Source organism: Bos indicus, chromosome 3, assembly GCF_029378745.1.
Source record: "Bos indicus isolate NIAB-ARS_2022 breed Sahiwal x Tharparkar chromosome 3, NIAB-ARS_B.indTharparkar_mat_pri_1.0, whole genome shotgun sequence".
NCBI lineage: Eukaryota > Metazoa > Chordata > Mammalia > Artiodactyla > Bovidae > Bos > Bos indicus.
Window position 1 is genome coordinate 20748524 of NC_091762.1, and position 16831 is coordinate 20765354.

Sequence of the window (16831 nt, forward strand, 5' to 3'; positions counted from 1 at the left end):
CATAGGGATAGGCTAATAGAACTTTACTCAGTTGTGTATCTAACAGACATGATTATGTCACATTTGGTTATGAAAACATTAATAAATGTATCTTCCTGCACTTCCTACTACTTAGGCTGGCTTAAGGAAGAACATCGGTGGAAAAAAATAAAAAATCTCTGACATTTTTCCATTTAATTCCTTTCTCTGGTGAATTTTAAAAGTAGATGTTCTGATGAGGCCAACAGTAAAACATTTTTATATAATGGTTAAAGGTAAGTGGAATACACAAGTTCAATTCTTTGTACACATCTTCCTGTGCTCTGTAATTCACCATAGCAACTGAAAGCATTAATTAATGCAGATAGCAAACATTAGAAAACATTAGTCTGTTCATGCTGTATATAGATATACAGGGACACCTTAAGAACCCAACGAATTTATACCCTATTCCCAGGTGGTTCAGTGGTGAAGAATCTGCCTCCCAAGCAGGAGATATGGGTTTGATCCCTGGGTTGGGAAGTTCCCGTGGAGAAGCAACCCACTCCAGTATTCTTGCCTGGGAAATCCCAGGACAGAGGAGCCTGGCAGGCTACAGTCCATGGGGATGCAAAAGAGTTGGACTAAATGGCAACAAATTTTATTGGAAGATAAAAACATTTATACAATATTTCTGGAAATCATTACTTTAATCATTAATCATTAAGTTAAGCAGAAAAACTTAAAACTTTTAAGAGGCAATATTTTACCTATTTTGTGGGCTGTTATAGCTAAAATTCAAATTTTTGAATTAGTACTTACAGATGGTTAAAGATCATATGAGCATGGATTGGAGGAGAAAAGGCCAATGAGAAAGGGCTGCTGCTTCCATAGAAACAAAAGCAAGATTCTACTCGGTTGGTACAAATGTGAACGAGTAATTCCTTTTTGAATTCTACTAAATTTGGAATGCCTGACCAGATAGCTTCATTTTCTCATCACATGTTTCAGTTGCTTGTTTTTATCAGGGATAAAAAGCAATTCTGGAGCAAGAAAAAAAATTTAGCCTCAATGAGATCTGTGAAAGTACCATCTGCGGAGAAAGATCAAACCTAACTTGTGGATATAGCTACACCGCCAAACAGGTTAACCACTAACTCAGCTCAGGGCTAAAACATTTCTACAATCATTCCTGGTTTTGCAAAGTTGTGTTCTTGCCAGATCTCCTTTGATATCTTCTACTATTACAGTAACAACAAAATCAAGAAGTTCTATCATGATGACACTTAAGTTAACCATAAAGATGACTATAATCAATGACTCTTTTAAATGTGATGATCTAAGGTGAAGACAGTGACTAGAGCTTAGGGTGGGGCTAAGTGAATACAGAATCAAAATACTGTACAGGCAAACTGCAAACATTGAAATTTTCTGGTAATATCAATCAAATTTATTTAGTTTAAATTTCCCAACTCTAAGTCTTGTCATGTCAACCACTACAGGTGGCTACATAAGAAATCTGACAAATCTACTGAACATCTATATGTAAAGCACTGTGTTAAATATTGTGAAAAACCCAAATATTAATAAAACATAGTTCTTACTTTAAGATTAAGTACTTAATACCTAGTGGGAAAGATAGATGTGTATACAACTACTGTCTTTTTTTTTTTTTTTTTTTTACAACTACCGTCTTAATATCCAGAGGTAACCATTATTAAAAATTTCTTATTTATTCTTTCAGATATATTTACTGTATTCATAACCACACATGTGTTTGTGTATATATATGTGAGTGAGTGAGTGAAAGTCACTCAGTCGTGTCCGATTCTTTGCGACTTTCCAGGCCAGAATACTGGAGTGGGTAGCCTTTCCGTTCTCCAGGGGATCCTCCCAATCCAGGGATTGAACCCAGGTCTCCCATATTGCAGGCAGATTTTTTACCAGCTGAGCCACAAGGGAAGCCCGCATAGATATATAAATATATGTATAGTCAAGCACAGACTTATTTATATACACCTATGTACGCAATCACATTTATGCTAATATACAGTTTTACACAAAAGGGGTATTATAGCATCTTGATTTTCTATCTAACATATCCTAGAAAGTTTTTGGTATCACGCCATGAAGAGTTATGCCATTTCTTAAGAAGAATGCACAGCAATGTACTATAATCTAGGTAGCCAGTTCTCCATTGAAAAATATTTACCTTGTTTCTGGGTGGGTTTTTTTTTTTTTTTTGGTCACCATTACAAATGATGTTTTGGTAAATATCCTTGTGTACATGTCTTTGTGTACTTGTGCGAGTATATCTATATGGCAAATTTTTATAAGTATATTGTTTAGCAGGTCTTTTCAAGTCCTCTGCAGCCTTCCTTCTGTTAAAAACAGGGCCAGGAGGCGGTAGACGCATCTTCTGTGCCTCCTACCACAGCTTCATAGCCAATTTTCTGCCTTCTTCACAATTTTCATTGTCTCAGAAGCTCATGACATAGTTGCACTGTTTTCTCCTGACCTCCTTTCCTGGTCACTCTCTTATTCCCTGAAGACTTTAACTCTGGTTTACTGTCCTCCTTTTCATTCCTGCTCCTTTCAAGATTTTCAGTGACTTTAACATCATCTCACATCCCAGTCTCCTCACCCATACTGATTTGTTCTTCCATCCTTCACAGCCACCAACACCCATGATTATAATATAAACGTTTTCATTACAAGTATCTGCAATACAAAAGGGCTCCCTTGGTGGCGCAGCTGGTAAAGAATCAGCCTGCAATGTGGGAGATCTGGGTTGGGAAGATCCCCTGGAGAAGGGAACGGCTACCCACTCAATCTTGAATACAAGACTTCTTTCTCTAATAACCAGTCCTTCAACTTTCAACTCACTTATGCTAATATCTCTACTAAGAAATATTTCCTTGACCTCATCAATACCTCCAATTCATTCAACAATACTTTTTTCACTATCCAATACCTTCCTTTTTTTTCATTTCCCCAAATCCTGGCTGAACCCAGCTATCAGCCTTCTCTTCATTTACTCTAGCGCAGCTAAAACCTGCTAGAGAAAAATCACACAACTCGGCTCATGGGCTGTATTTTAAACTAACAACACAAAACTCCAATGGGCACTCAACCCTGCTTAGAAGTTTTACTTACATTTCCCTAGTAAATTTGATTCCAAGCCTAAAAATAACAATTTCACAATGTTTTTTCTTTTTATCCTGTACCTCACCTAATAGCTTGATGTCATATTTTACTGAAAAAATAGAAGTAATCAGACAAGGTGGTTTCCATGTTCTCACCATCAAAGCTACTACAGTGAAAGAAGCACCTCTGCTCCCATCAAAATCTCCTCTGCTTGTGTTCTAGCTCCCTCAGACTTCACTTCTGCAACTCTTCCCCCTTCTCTTCTGCATTACCTATTTCTCTTTCTTTAGGATAATTCTCATCAGATTATAAGTGTGCTCTAGAATTTCTCTTTCCCCCAAGCCCACAGTCTCTTCTGACTATGATCCCATTTTCTGACCCTCTTCATGTAAAACTTCTTAAAAAGTGTTACATACATCTATCTGTCATCTCTATCTTATTTCTTGTAACCCTCTCTAATTTGGCTTCCAAACTCACTGAAACTGGGGAATAAAGTCATCGAAGACCTTCATATTGCCAAATCTGATGGATTTTTCACTGTCCTCAACTTTTTATGTCTCAGAAGACTAGTCTTTAGGTAACCACTCACTCCTTGATCTTTATGACATCAAGCTTTTCTGATTTTCCTCCTGTCTGTCTGTCTCTTCTTCAGTCTCTATTGCTGACTCCATATCCTCTATTCAGTGCTTAGTCCTGGACTCTTTCTTTCCCCCTTCTATGCTCTCTCCCTGAGTGATCTAATCACCTTTAAAGGTGACATAGCTTTAAGTCACCAAAATCTTGACGACTTCCAATTTAGCACTGAACATTTCCAATTATCTAACAGACATCTGCAATTTAACAATAAAACTCTTGACTTCCTTCTAAAACCTGAGAATTATTCTTGACTTCTCTCTTACCCATGTCCCATTACTCTACTCCCATTAAGTAAGTCTATTGATTCTACCTTCGCTCCCAGGCTCCTTATCCAAAGCATCCTCATTTCTTACCTGGACTACTGCAGCCACCTCCTAAGTAGTCTTTCTGCTTCTAATTTTACCTTCAATGATCCATGCTCCCCAAAAGCTGATCTTTTAATACATGGTTCAGTTTATGTCATTTGAATGTTTAAAACTCTTTAGTGGCTTTCTATGCCACTTAAAAACAAAAGACAAAAAAAATCTTTACCAGGGCCTACGAGACCCCATGTGATCCAGCCCTACTTCTCAACTTATTTCCTCCTTACTTGCTATGCTCCAACTGCACTGGATTTTTTTCTGTTCCATGAACTTGCCAAGTTTTTTTTCTTCAAGGACTTTGTTCTGGTGTATCCTCTGCTTATGATGCTTTTCTTCCTCATCATTATGTGATTGGTTCTTTCTTGTAATTCAAAACTCATCTTCAATATCACTTCTTTAGAGAGGTTCTCTCCATCTGAAGTAGCCCTCCCCACCTTGACAAAGTACTCTGTAGCTTATTATCCTATTTATTTCCTGAATAGCACTTATCTCATCCAAATTATATTTTTTATTTGTTTACTACTTTACTGTCTGTCTCCTTCATGTAAGTTAAGGCAGGTTCTTTGCCTTTCCTGTCACTTCTACTTCCCCAGCATCTTAAGCAGTTCTTGACATACAGAAAGCATTCAAATATTTGTTATAAAAAAGGATGAAGCAATTGAATTATTAACATATATTTAGGTAATAGTGACAAATGCTTTAACAGATGCTGACAACTGATAAATTGTGCATTTTGCTGGAAGAGCATCATTTTGAAATTTATTTGGAAACGAATTCCCCAAATTAGAAAGGTTTGCTGTCATGAACTAATCATCGACTCTTCTGGTGATCTATTATGTCCCTTTAGCTAATTTCTTGTTCAATAATTCTTATATGAAATTCATAAGAAAAATCAATATTTTTACTTTTATCATGTTAATTAGAAGGCTATTTAATAGAGTTATACTGTTTTTCAAAAAGCCACTCAGGTGAATAGCTTTGGGCTGGCTTTCCTTTTTACCACTTTGCTTGACATTTCTAAATTTTGATTCCAAATGAGTATACTGTCTGAATTTAACCCCAGATGTTCTGCTTCTCAACCCTGGATTTTTAAAAAGAATTTTTTTCATACATGATATTTTACATGTTTCAGTCCAGGTTCAATGCATGATACTGGATGCTTGGGGCTAGTGCACTGGGACGACCCAGAGGGATGGTATGGGAGGGAGGAGGGAGGAGGGTTCAGGATGGGGAGCACATGTATACCTGTGATGGATTCATTTTGATATTTGGCAAAACTAATACAATTATGTAAAGTTTAAAAATAAAATAAAATTATAAAAAAATAATAAAAAATAAATAAAATAAAATTGAAAAGAGAAAAAAAAAAAAAGAATTTTTTTCTGTTCTGTTACCAGACTACAGAGTTTTTTTAAGAAAAAAAGTGAAAAAATACATTTTTATCATACAAAAGTTATTTATGTACCTCAAAACATTTTTCTCCTTTTGGAAATTTATTACATTCATAAAACACTATTCTTCCAAGGCCTTAGATTACAATTAGCTGAAATAATAGAAGAATTATACCAACAGTAACAATTCGCAAATCAATCTATCTAATAGGATTCAGCTACATATATTAGGCTCTTTATAATATGTGGTCCCAATAAAAAAATACATAAATTTTTTTTTGTATAGAATTTATAACTAGGTAGAATTTATGTATATTTAAAATTTCAGGTTGGCTTATGTAAGTTTATTCTGGACAAGCTTTGTTTTTATTAAAACTTAACAAACCACCGGATTAAAATGACAATTGCTTCCTTCAGTTAATACCTAAAAAGAAAACCATCCTTTCCTCCAGTGTGACAAAAGGCCTTTGTTAATTAGGTCTCAGTGTGTATACTGGCCACATTTGGCAAAGTCCAGTCCTCGCCAAAAATAGTAACAACCTGCTCTGGATGGCAATCAAGCAGCAAATCTATTTTCAGCTTTAATGTTTGAAACTCCAAATGCTAGATGCCACGGAACTGAACCTTAAATGGCATAAGTGAACTAGTCTGATACTTAAGGACAGGACACAAGTACCTGGAGTGCTCCAAAACATTTGTTTCTGTATTCCAAAAGAAATAATACTCAGGCTTGATAGAGGAATTTAAATCTAACTTTGACACATGTAAAACCAGAAGAACCTGAGAACTGAAACAACTGGGAAAGGAAGAGTAGAATGACAGAATCTTGGTTGTAGTCTCTTATAGTACCCTAAATTTCCTATTTTCTTAGTGTTTCTGATTTTTATTATTAATATCTTTGTTCTCTTACCTGTCTCTGAGTGTGCTGGGGCCTAGATAAGGATACAGGTTTTCTTTAAGCTTTCCTTTGATGAGATGGTCCAGGGTCTCATGTAAGAAAGGTTGATGCTGAGTATATACATTTTCTACTCCCTAAGACAGGGGGAAATGGTTCTTATGTCATTTTTTTTGAAACGTGCAATGTAACTGTTAACGATACTCATATCAGAAAAGGACATGCAATAGCGATTTCGAGGGGTAAGAGTCAACCAGGAATTTTAGGACAATTTTAGTTATTATTTTTATCAATAGAAATGTTCCAATCTTATGAAAATACTCTGTAATTTAAGGCTAGCTATTATAAAGGAATTTTTAAAATGCAACTGCTTAAATTCCTTATCTCTTCACTGATTCATTCTTTTGAGAAAATATTATATGATAGGTAAATAAAAAGAAAAGGACTATGTAGCAAAAGAGACTAGAAACACTCAGGAAAATGAAAAAATTTCAGGAACATAAAGAAAGGCTAGCAGATTACAACGAACTTTTGACCATATTAAGAAAATAGGTAGTTTTAAAAGATTTATAATTGCTTGCTTCATCTTTAATTTCTGTCACAGGAAAAACTACCCGACAAACCTTAAATTATAAACAAATGGAGTAAAATAGTTATGACTAACAGGGCTGCCTTTTTATTCTTGGGTATTTCCTGGAAATATCTTACTATTCCCTTATTAGCTGTTTGGGCCAATGCTGATGCTGTTCCAATACAGAAAGTATTAAAAAAAAAAAAAAAAAGTATTTAAAGAAAAAGCTTTCAAGAGACCGTCTGCTTTAATTTCATTTAACTGCATGCACGCATGCTAAGTCACTTCAGTCGGTCCGACTCTTTGCGACCCCATGGACTGTAACCTGCCAGGCTCCTCTTCCATGGTATTCTCCAGCCAACAGTACTGGAGTGGATTGCCATGCCCTCCTCTACAGGATCTTCCCAACCTAGGGATCAAACCTGTATCTCCTGTGTCTCCTGCATTGGCAGGCGGGTTCCTTACCACTAGCGCCACCTGGGAAGTCTCTCATTTAACTGACATAGTACTAAATCAGCGGCAATCCTGAAGTTACTTGGAAGATCACATTCATTCACTCTCAGGGTCAGGGGCTTCAACTGTTTCTTATTTAGGAAAGCATAGCAATATACCTTTAATCCTTTGAGGAACTGCTTGGTAATAGCCACAGCATCTTTGGGGCTGAAGAGGTCACTTCCTCTGACCCGTTTACCACCATATTCAATTACTGCAGACACAAGCTTTGTTTTAAAAAAAGAAAAAAGAGAGAGAGAGAAACAACTTCTTATTGCTTGGGGGAACAGGAAGAAAATAACTTTATTACGGAAATGAAGACACGAGAGGACAGAATTAGGATCGAACCCAGCCTCCTGCATTGCAGGTGGATTCTTTACCAGCTGAGCCACAAGCCCAAGAAGTGGGTAGCCTGTCCCTTCTCCAGTGGATCTTCCTGACCCAGGAATCGAACCAGGGTCGCCTGCATTGCAGGTGGATTCTTTACCAACCCAGCTACCAGGGAAGCCCATAAAAACAGTATGACTCATCATCTGTCAGAACTAAAAGGCTGTAACAATAGAGTTGGTTCCTGTTTGGCAGGATTCATATATAAATCTGGTTACCTTTCGATACTTCTCAGAAACACCTTTATTCCTAAGGTCCATCATTAATCCTGGTAGGCTATTGCTGCTGTGTCGCTCGTAATGTAGCGCATAAAGCATCACCAGGCGGGCAGCATCAAACTCTGTCACTCTGGGGTTCTGCAGGAGCCTCTTTACGTTCTGAAAAAACAGAGAACTGTTATTTATCCTCCCTTCACTTGGGTGATGTATAATATCTTAGTTCTAAGAATTAATGAATGGTAGTGATACATCTGACTAAGATATCATGACTAAGATCACTGGGCATCCCAGTGGCTCAGTGGGTAAAGAATCTGCCTGCAAAGCAGGAGACACAAGAGATGCAGGTTCGATCCCTGGGTTGGGAAGATCCCCTGGAGAAGGGCAGGGCATTCTAGTATTCTTGCCTGGAGAATCCCATGGACAGAGGAGCCTGTCGGGCTACAGTCCGTAGGGTCGCAAAGAGTTGGACATGGCTGAAGTGACTGAGCACACAAGATGACTACTAAGGCAATGTACAGGTCACAGGTTTAGCAACTGTTTCAACTACAGAAAATGAGATGCCTTTTGCCTAAGATAAGAATTAAATAAGGACATAAATTCTCATTGTAACTGCTTAAGACAAATATGAATTTAACCATGGTTATTTCCTCTTTTCTTTCCTTTGACTGAGATAGTCTAGGGTCTTATGTGGGAGAGATTACAATTTCCCTGCCAAAATAAGAAATACACATTATTCCCACCACTAGTTCTACTGCTTCAGTCAATATAGCACACAAGAGAACTTACCAGTTGACTTGTAAAACTCGACTGCCTTCTTTCAGTGTTAGTGACTGACCAGTGAAATGAAGACACATTGGTAGAATTTTACATAGGAGAACAGGCTTAATCTCCAAGAAGCATCATATGTAACAATATGTCTCAACATGGTTCACAGAGATATGAATATGTGACAGCATGTAATCTGTAAATGAACACTTATGATCTTAAGAGGGCAGGTACTGACAGCAAAGGAAAGCAGACAAAATTATGTTTAGGTTTTATCAATTCTCCCATAAGGAGACTTCCCTACAGTATAGATTTATATTTATTATGCAGTAGAACACATTAATTAGAGCCAACAAATACTTGTGATCACTCTCTAAAGCACAAGGTACTATGTCAGGCACTGGAGGTGATACAGAGATAAGTTAGAGACACTTTCTGTCCTCAGTGAGTTCACAGACAATGAGGATAAAACAGTATAGCTCATTCTTCTATAAAATACATTTCTTAATGTGCTTTAGCTCTACGAGATGGTAAACATGGGAATAACACAAAAGGCATATTGGTTTGTATGTAATTTTTCAGCAAGTTAATATTTAGAAAAGATCAGGGACAAGCTTCCTCTTAAAGAACATGCTTCACCAATATGTTAAGGAAAAAGATGAAAATTCAACGGAAAGTAGTGTTTTTTTAAGAAGTAACTGGCTTTGCAGCTTTAAGAACTGCTGCACTTTCCACAATGTTAAGCTACACGGGGAAAGGGAAAATGAGAATGAAAAGAATGCAAAGATGTTTATCTGTGTCAAAAAGAAAAACAAAACAACATCCCAAAACTGACTGATATCTTCATATTGTACTTTTAATTTTGATGACACAAGTTTCTATGAAAAGCAGATATTTTTGAGGCCTTATTTGCTGAAGAAAAAGACATGAGCCACAAGAGGAGAACCACAAAGGATGGTCTGAGTGCATTTCTAGGTGCAAGCGTTAGTCGCTGTCATGTCCAACTCTTTGCGACCCCACGGACTGTAGCCCACCAGGCTCCTCTGTCCATGGAGTTCTCCAGGCAAGAAAAACTGGAGTGGGTTCCCATTTCCTTCTCCAGGTCCAAATGCCAGTGGAAATTTAACTGTGCTAACATTTTAATTAGGATTGTTATTATTTTATTAGGGCTCTGATTACAAAGTTATATAGATTTTTCTTTCTTTTTTTAGTTATATAAATTTTAAGTGATCTGCTTATAACCCTATTTTCCCATAACCCTTATTTATTTTTAGTCCATGATTTTGCAGAATGTGAAGTTTTCTCAAGAACACATATGTGGTATTATAACAGAAACATATGTATAAAAAAACCAAAAACTGAAAATCAGTGCAATGGGGGAAAGGGAACACAAAGTAAAGAGACGTTCGTCTAGTTACTGAGGAATCATAAAAAACTTCGTTTCTACAAAAGGCCTTAAAAACTAAGCTTTGGAATTAGTTTGAGAGGCTGAAAGAGATACTATTAATAGGGATATGGAAATCAGAGAAAGAAATGAGTTGAAAGACTAGTAAGAGTCTTTGGAGGGCACTGGATTCCGAGGACATAACCACTAACATCTGTATAGTACTCTGCAACTTACAAGATGTTTTTAAATACATTATCTTTTTAGTACTTCACGACAACAATGTCTAATGTCTAAGAACTCGACTGTTCACACTAAAAAGAGGGATGATGATGAAATGCAGAGCCTCCTAGGTAGCTTTCAAGTAGAAAGTTCTCTCAGTAGGATTTCTACTGTTGCTTTTCTGGGTGAACATTTCACTACCATCATCCTTACAGGATCAAAAAGGAAGAAATTTCTCTTCTACAGATTTAAACCCTGCTATCACAAAACTTTCCTTACTTCTTTTCCCTTTTGTGGTAACTTCTCCAGACAGCAGTGACTAAATATAGGCTGTTTAGAATAGCCTGTTCACACATTTCACTAATTTCTATTATAATATGGAGAAATTTCAGGATACAAATTCCTTATCAAGTAAAAATACACCATTTCAGAAGTATCTCAGTCACTTGGCATAAAACATCCATCTGAGATCTCTGTTGTTGCTTTTCTTATAAGCGCAATGTTTCACTTTCTGCCCTTGTAGTCTCTTTTTACCTTAAATCTACTCAATTTCTGACTGATTTGTCTTTGTTATTTAGTTGCTAAGTCATGTCCAACTCTTGTAACTCTATGGACTGCAGCCCTCCAAGGTCCTCTGTCCATGGGATTTCCCAGGAAAGAATACTGGAGTGGGTTGCCATTTCCTTCTCCTGGGGATCTTCCCAAGCCAAGGATGGAACCCGTGCCTCCTGAATTCGCAGGCACCAGGGAAGCCCGACCTGTCTTTGTACATCTAAGCAAACATGAGATACTCAAGTAACTATAAACCCACAAAAACCAGAATGGTGACAAAGACTATTTGCAGCAATTAGTTTATACCCTTCCTATTTGCTCCCTTTCTAATTACCTTCCCTTCGATCTTGACTCCTGGCTCTGTTTCTCATTAATAAATCCACTTGTATTCCTTGAATTGTGGTACTGGTTTTTAGAGTCTGTCGCTTGACTCTTAGCTTTTCCTCGATGAGCAGCCTTGTGATCTGACAGCCCAGATCTGGTCCAAGACTACTCTGCTTTCTCTTGAGCCCTGAGGACCCAACCCATGGCTCAGGTCAGTGTTCCAGTTAAACTCACCTAGTTCCTCATGAAAAGACACATGTAGGTACAAGCTGAATTCTTTCTTCTTTCTCAGTTATATAAGTCCTCAAAGAAGCAGGGCCTTTTTGTCTGCCTGAATGCCACATTATCCTTTGACTTAATTTTGAACTATTTTCCCTCATGGCTACTTGACTCAACTTGACTGATAGTGACATACATTATACAGAGATTCCAGGGTTTTAACCAAGGAAGAGGAGAAAAAGAATCTGAGAGCCTTTAATTGCATAGGCGGTATGTGCTTCATGGAGGTATTTATATGTTAAAAATATGGCTGAATTATATAATGACTTTTTGGTATCTTTTTTCTTATTAAATTTCCCATAACCTTGAGATAATCAAAGGAGAAAAGTGTACTGTTACATAATAACAGCTGAGTAAAGAGTGAAACGGAAAACTACTGTCCACTTAAGAAGATGGGATTCAAAAATGTTCCACTGGATTCTAACATTACTATAGGCCCAATGAAGGAATAGGAAAATAAATGCAAAAACACTATCTGTGAAGGTCAAGTTTCAAAATGGAGCTAACATTCATTCAAAAAGACATTAAAAACAATTCTGATATTTAGAGATCCTTCTGTTATCTTGGGCTGACTACTTTTGTGTTTTCTTCTACCAAAACTATGCTAAAGCAGCACAAGAAAAAAACATTTGTATTGACATACCTATATTTTATGGAGAAGGAAATGGGAAACCGACTCCAGTATTCTTGCCTGAGAAATTCCATGGACAGAGGAGCCTGGTGGGCTACAGTCCATGGGGTCGCAAAAGACTTGGACATGACTTAGTGACTAAAAGATGACAATGACAACCTATATTTTAAACTATTGTACAATACAGTCGAAGTCTGCAACTAAAGATGATTCTCTCTTTTTTTTTTTTTGGCTTTAATTTAACCTAAAGAACAAGCTCTGTACCCTGTTATCAACGATCACAGTACTGTAGTAAAACACTCAATGAATAGCATTATAAGCCAACAGATTAGAATAGCAGATGAAAGCGGCAGAAGTCTTCAGCATGTTGATATGACTTTAAAAACGAGTCTAATCTAACAGTCTGAGAGAACAGTTATGGAGAGCTTATCTAGAAAAAAATGATAGAAAATAGGCGAGATCCAGTTCCAGTTCCACTAACTGGAAAATATATCAGGTTTCTTTTACTTAATGACTAGTCAAATTTAGCTTTCTTGTAGGTCTTCTGCTGGTCAACACTGTTTCTGAAACATTAGTTAAATGATGGTTTAGAGAGACAGGATCATTTTTAATCTTAGTTGGTCAAAGTAAAATTGTCAGCTCAATTTTTTGTGTCCCAAACAATTTTCTTACAATTCTAATGAGAAGCAAAAAAGCTTTTCTAAAATCAGAGAGAGTTCCAAGATCATGAGTGAATTAAAAGACATGTCCTGGATGCCATAAAAAAGAGAATGCACCATAAAATAATAATACTGAAAACAGTGATAGTTAACATTCATTGAATGTTATAAGCACCAGGTATTATATTAAGTGTTTTATATGTACTAGCTCACTGGATCCTCACAAAAATCTTTGAGCTAAGTACCGATATTTCCCCCATTTTACAGACAAAAAGACTAAGACTGGAGTGGCTAAGAATCATTTTTAAACCCAAGACATCAAAGATCCAGGCCCTTACAGTCGCTATTCTATTCTACACTGCTTCAAACAGAACTCTTTACCTTCATTTCTCTGACAAATATTTATTGTCCTATGTGTTATTAATGGCATGATTTGAGATCTTTTACCCAAGGTCAAAGAAATAGAGGAAAACAACAGAATGGGAAAGACTAGAGACCTGTTCAAGAAAATTAGAGATACCAAGGGAACATTTCATGCATAGATGGGCTTGATAAAAGACAGAAATGGTATGGACCTAACAGAAGCAGAAGATATTAAGAAGAGGTGGCAAGAATACACAGAAGAACTATACAAAAAAGATTTTCATGACCCAGATAATCACGATGGTGTGATCACTCACCTAGAGCCAGACATCCTGGAATGTGAAGTCAAGTGGGCCTTAGAAGGCATCACTACGAACAAAGCTAGTGGAGGTAGAATTCCAGCTGAGCTATTTCAAATCCTAAAAGATGATGCTGTGAAAGTGCTGCACTCAATATGCCTGCAAATTTGGAAAACTCAGCAGTGGCCACAGGACTGGAAAAGGTCAGTTTTCATTCCAATCCCAAAGAAAGGCAACGCCAAAGAATGCTCAAACTACTGCACAACTGCACTCATCTCACACGCTAGTAAAGTAATGCTCAAAATTCTCCAAGCCAGGCTTCAGCAATACGTGAACCATGAACTTCCAGATATTCAAGCTGGTTTTAGAAAAGGCAGAGGAACCAGAGATCAAATTGCCAACATCCACTGGATCATGGAAAAAGCAAGAGAGTTCCAGAAAAACATCTATTTCTGCTTTACTGACTATGCCAAAGCCTTTGTGTGCATCACAATAAACTGTGGAAAATTCTTCAAGAGATGGGAATACCAGACCACCTGACCTGCCTCTTAAGAAACCTATATGCAGGTCAGGAAGCAACAGTTAGAACCGGACATGGAACAACAGACTGGTTCCAAATAGGAAAAGGAGTACGTCAAGGCTGTATATTGTCACCCTGCTTATTTAACTTACATGCAGAATACATCATGAGAAACGCTGGGCTGGAAGAAGCACAAGCTGGAATCAAGATTGCCGGGAGAAATATCAATAACCTCAGATATGCAGATGACACCACCCTTATGGCAGAAAGTGAAGAGGAACTAAAAAGCCTCTTGATGAAAGTGAAAGAGGAGAGTGAAAAAGTTGGGTTAAAGCTCAACATTCAGAAAATGAAGATCATGGCATCCGGTCCCATCACTTCATGGGAAGTAGATGGGGAAATAGTAGAAACAGTGTCAGACTTTATTTTTCTGGGCTCCAAAATCACTGCAGATGGTGACTGCAGCCATGAAATTAAGATACTTACTCCTTGGAAGGAAAGATATGACCAACCTAGACAGCATATTAAAAAGCAGAGACATTACTTTGCCAACAAAGGTCCATCTAGTTAAGGTTATGGTTTTTCCAGTGGTCATGCATGGATGTGAGAGTTGGACTGTGAAGAAGGCTGAGTGCCAAAGAATTGATGCTTTTGAATTGTGGTGTTGGAGAAGACTCTTGAGAGTCCCTTGGACTGCAAGGAGATCCAACCAGTCCATTCTGAAGGAGATCAGTCCTGGGTGTTCATTGGAAGGACTGATGCTGAAGCTGAAACTCCAATACTTTGGCCACCTCATGCGAAGAGTTGACTCATTGGAAAAGACCCCAATGCTGGGAGGCATTGGGGGCAGAAGGAGAAGGGGACGACAGAGGATGAGATGGCTGGATGACATCACTGACTCAATGGACATGAGTTTGGGTAAACTCCGGGAGTTGGTGACGGACAGGGAGGCCTGGCATGCTGTGATTCATGAGGTCGCAAAAAGTCAGACACGACTGAGCGACTGAACTGAACTGAACTGAACCCAAGGTCAGGAAAGAAGAATACAGACTAGATTCTTCTTTCAAATGAAAAGTTGTGATATGACAACACAACCATGCAGAGTGGGGAGGGGAATTATTTATTTTCTGAAGATTTTTCCTTTATGGTATGAAAAAAAAATCTTCCTTACTAATCAGTCTTTTCCAAGGCTATGCATGTTTCAATGACAGTACACTGCAGTTTGGTTCTAGTGAAATTCTTCTGAATCAAACTGGATAACTGGTTAGAAGTGGCAGCAATTTTTAGGTTAATTTTTAGCAATATATGAGCTTTTCTTCCCTCACCATCATACAGTCATTATTCAATAAAGCAAACTTCATCTCTACTCAAAAATCAATTCATTGCTTCATGACATTATTATCATCTAAGGTCAAGCCAAGGAATGCTGTATCCCATCTAGGGGTCAAGCCCCTGGCATCCACTCATTATTAAACAAAAGTTCTCTTTATTGACTATTTACATCATGTTGCCAAAGAAATCCTTTATGGTGGTGGAGTCGAAATCAACTGCTCACTGTAAAACCCTAATACCATGGGCAAAAAAATCTTCAAAAGATAATTTTTTTAAATATAGGGATTTCTTGGCAGTCCAGTGGTTGAGACTCCAGGCTCTCAATGCAAAGGGCACGGGTTTGATCCCTGGTTGGGGAACCCTGTATGCTATACTGGCAAAGTGGATCACAAATGGAATTCATATTTTAAAGTGTCTATTTTTCTTTTAAAATGAACAAAAAATAAGATTTCAGGCAAAGGAATTATAGTAGCCATTTCTAAATGCTTTCCATATGGTAAGATACAAATAAAGATACTAAAATTGGCTAGTGATTAAGTTTGGTTCTATTGTTTTAAAGGGAAAGCTAAAATGATAAAGAAACATAAGGAAATTTAAATTTAGTTACAGGACACAATTCTGTTTTTATTTCATAAGAGAACAAAATTCATTTTATTGAGAAAAATAAAAAGTTTTCCTTAGGAATATTTCAATTAGGCCCACAGACCAACTCTAAATTGTTATTAGCAGTATTGTTTAAACAAAGTTGGTGAAGTTAAATAGATAATGAAGTATCTTTACAAAGGAATACTGTTTAGTGATTTAATAGAATGAGTGTTTAGGTTCTAGTCTGGAACAGTCTCTGAGACACAAAGTAAGTGAAAAAGCAAAATGCAGAACTATGTGTACGATATGGTATCATCTGAATTTTAAAAAAGAGAGAGAAGGAAATACACACACTCACACAGGCTTGCACATGCACAGAATAACTGTAAGGATGCAAGTGAAACTACTAACAGATTCAGTGTGTACTATTTATCTCTTTCATCAAATACTTATATTATCTATCTAAGAATTAAAACAGGATAAACCATAATGGAAAAGAATATAAAAAAGTATATATATATAAAACCGAAATCACTTTCCTATACAGCAGAAATTAACACATTGTAAATCAACTATATTTCAACAAATATTGATTAAAAACTAATTAGAATTTAATACAACTAAAAATAATAGTCACCCTAAGAGTTCTTTGTGAAGATTTAAGAATACAGAGATAAAATTAGAACTGCTGACAGAAGTACTTTTCATAAATATAAAGCAATAGCATCTTTATGATTTTAAAAATAATGTTTACCAAGAGGAAATCTTGATAAAGATTTTTAAAAAGTAAAAATCAGCAACTATAAATCACAGTATATAACTAAAGCAACCATAGGTGGGTGAATTTGTTTCTTTCAAT

General features: G+C 36.9%; 1 protein-coding gene across 1 annotated transcript in view; it reads right to left on the minus strand.

Annotated features, from left to right (window-relative positions):
- Nucleotides 1–16831, minus strand: part of VPS45 (vacuolar protein sorting 45 homolog) — a 72874-nt gene that overhangs the window by 39502 nt on the left and 16541 nt on the right. Inside the window, exons 11-13 of the mRNA XM_019956516.2 lie at nucleotides 8058–8216; nucleotides 7572–7679; nucleotides 6405–6526 (exon numbers count right to left, since the gene is read on the minus strand). Coding sequence (XP_019812075.1) covers nucleotides 6405–6526; nucleotides 7572–7679; nucleotides 8058–8216 — 389 coding nt within the window. The remainder of the gene's footprint in view (nucleotides 1–6404; nucleotides 6527–7571; nucleotides 7680–8057; nucleotides 8217–16831) is intronic.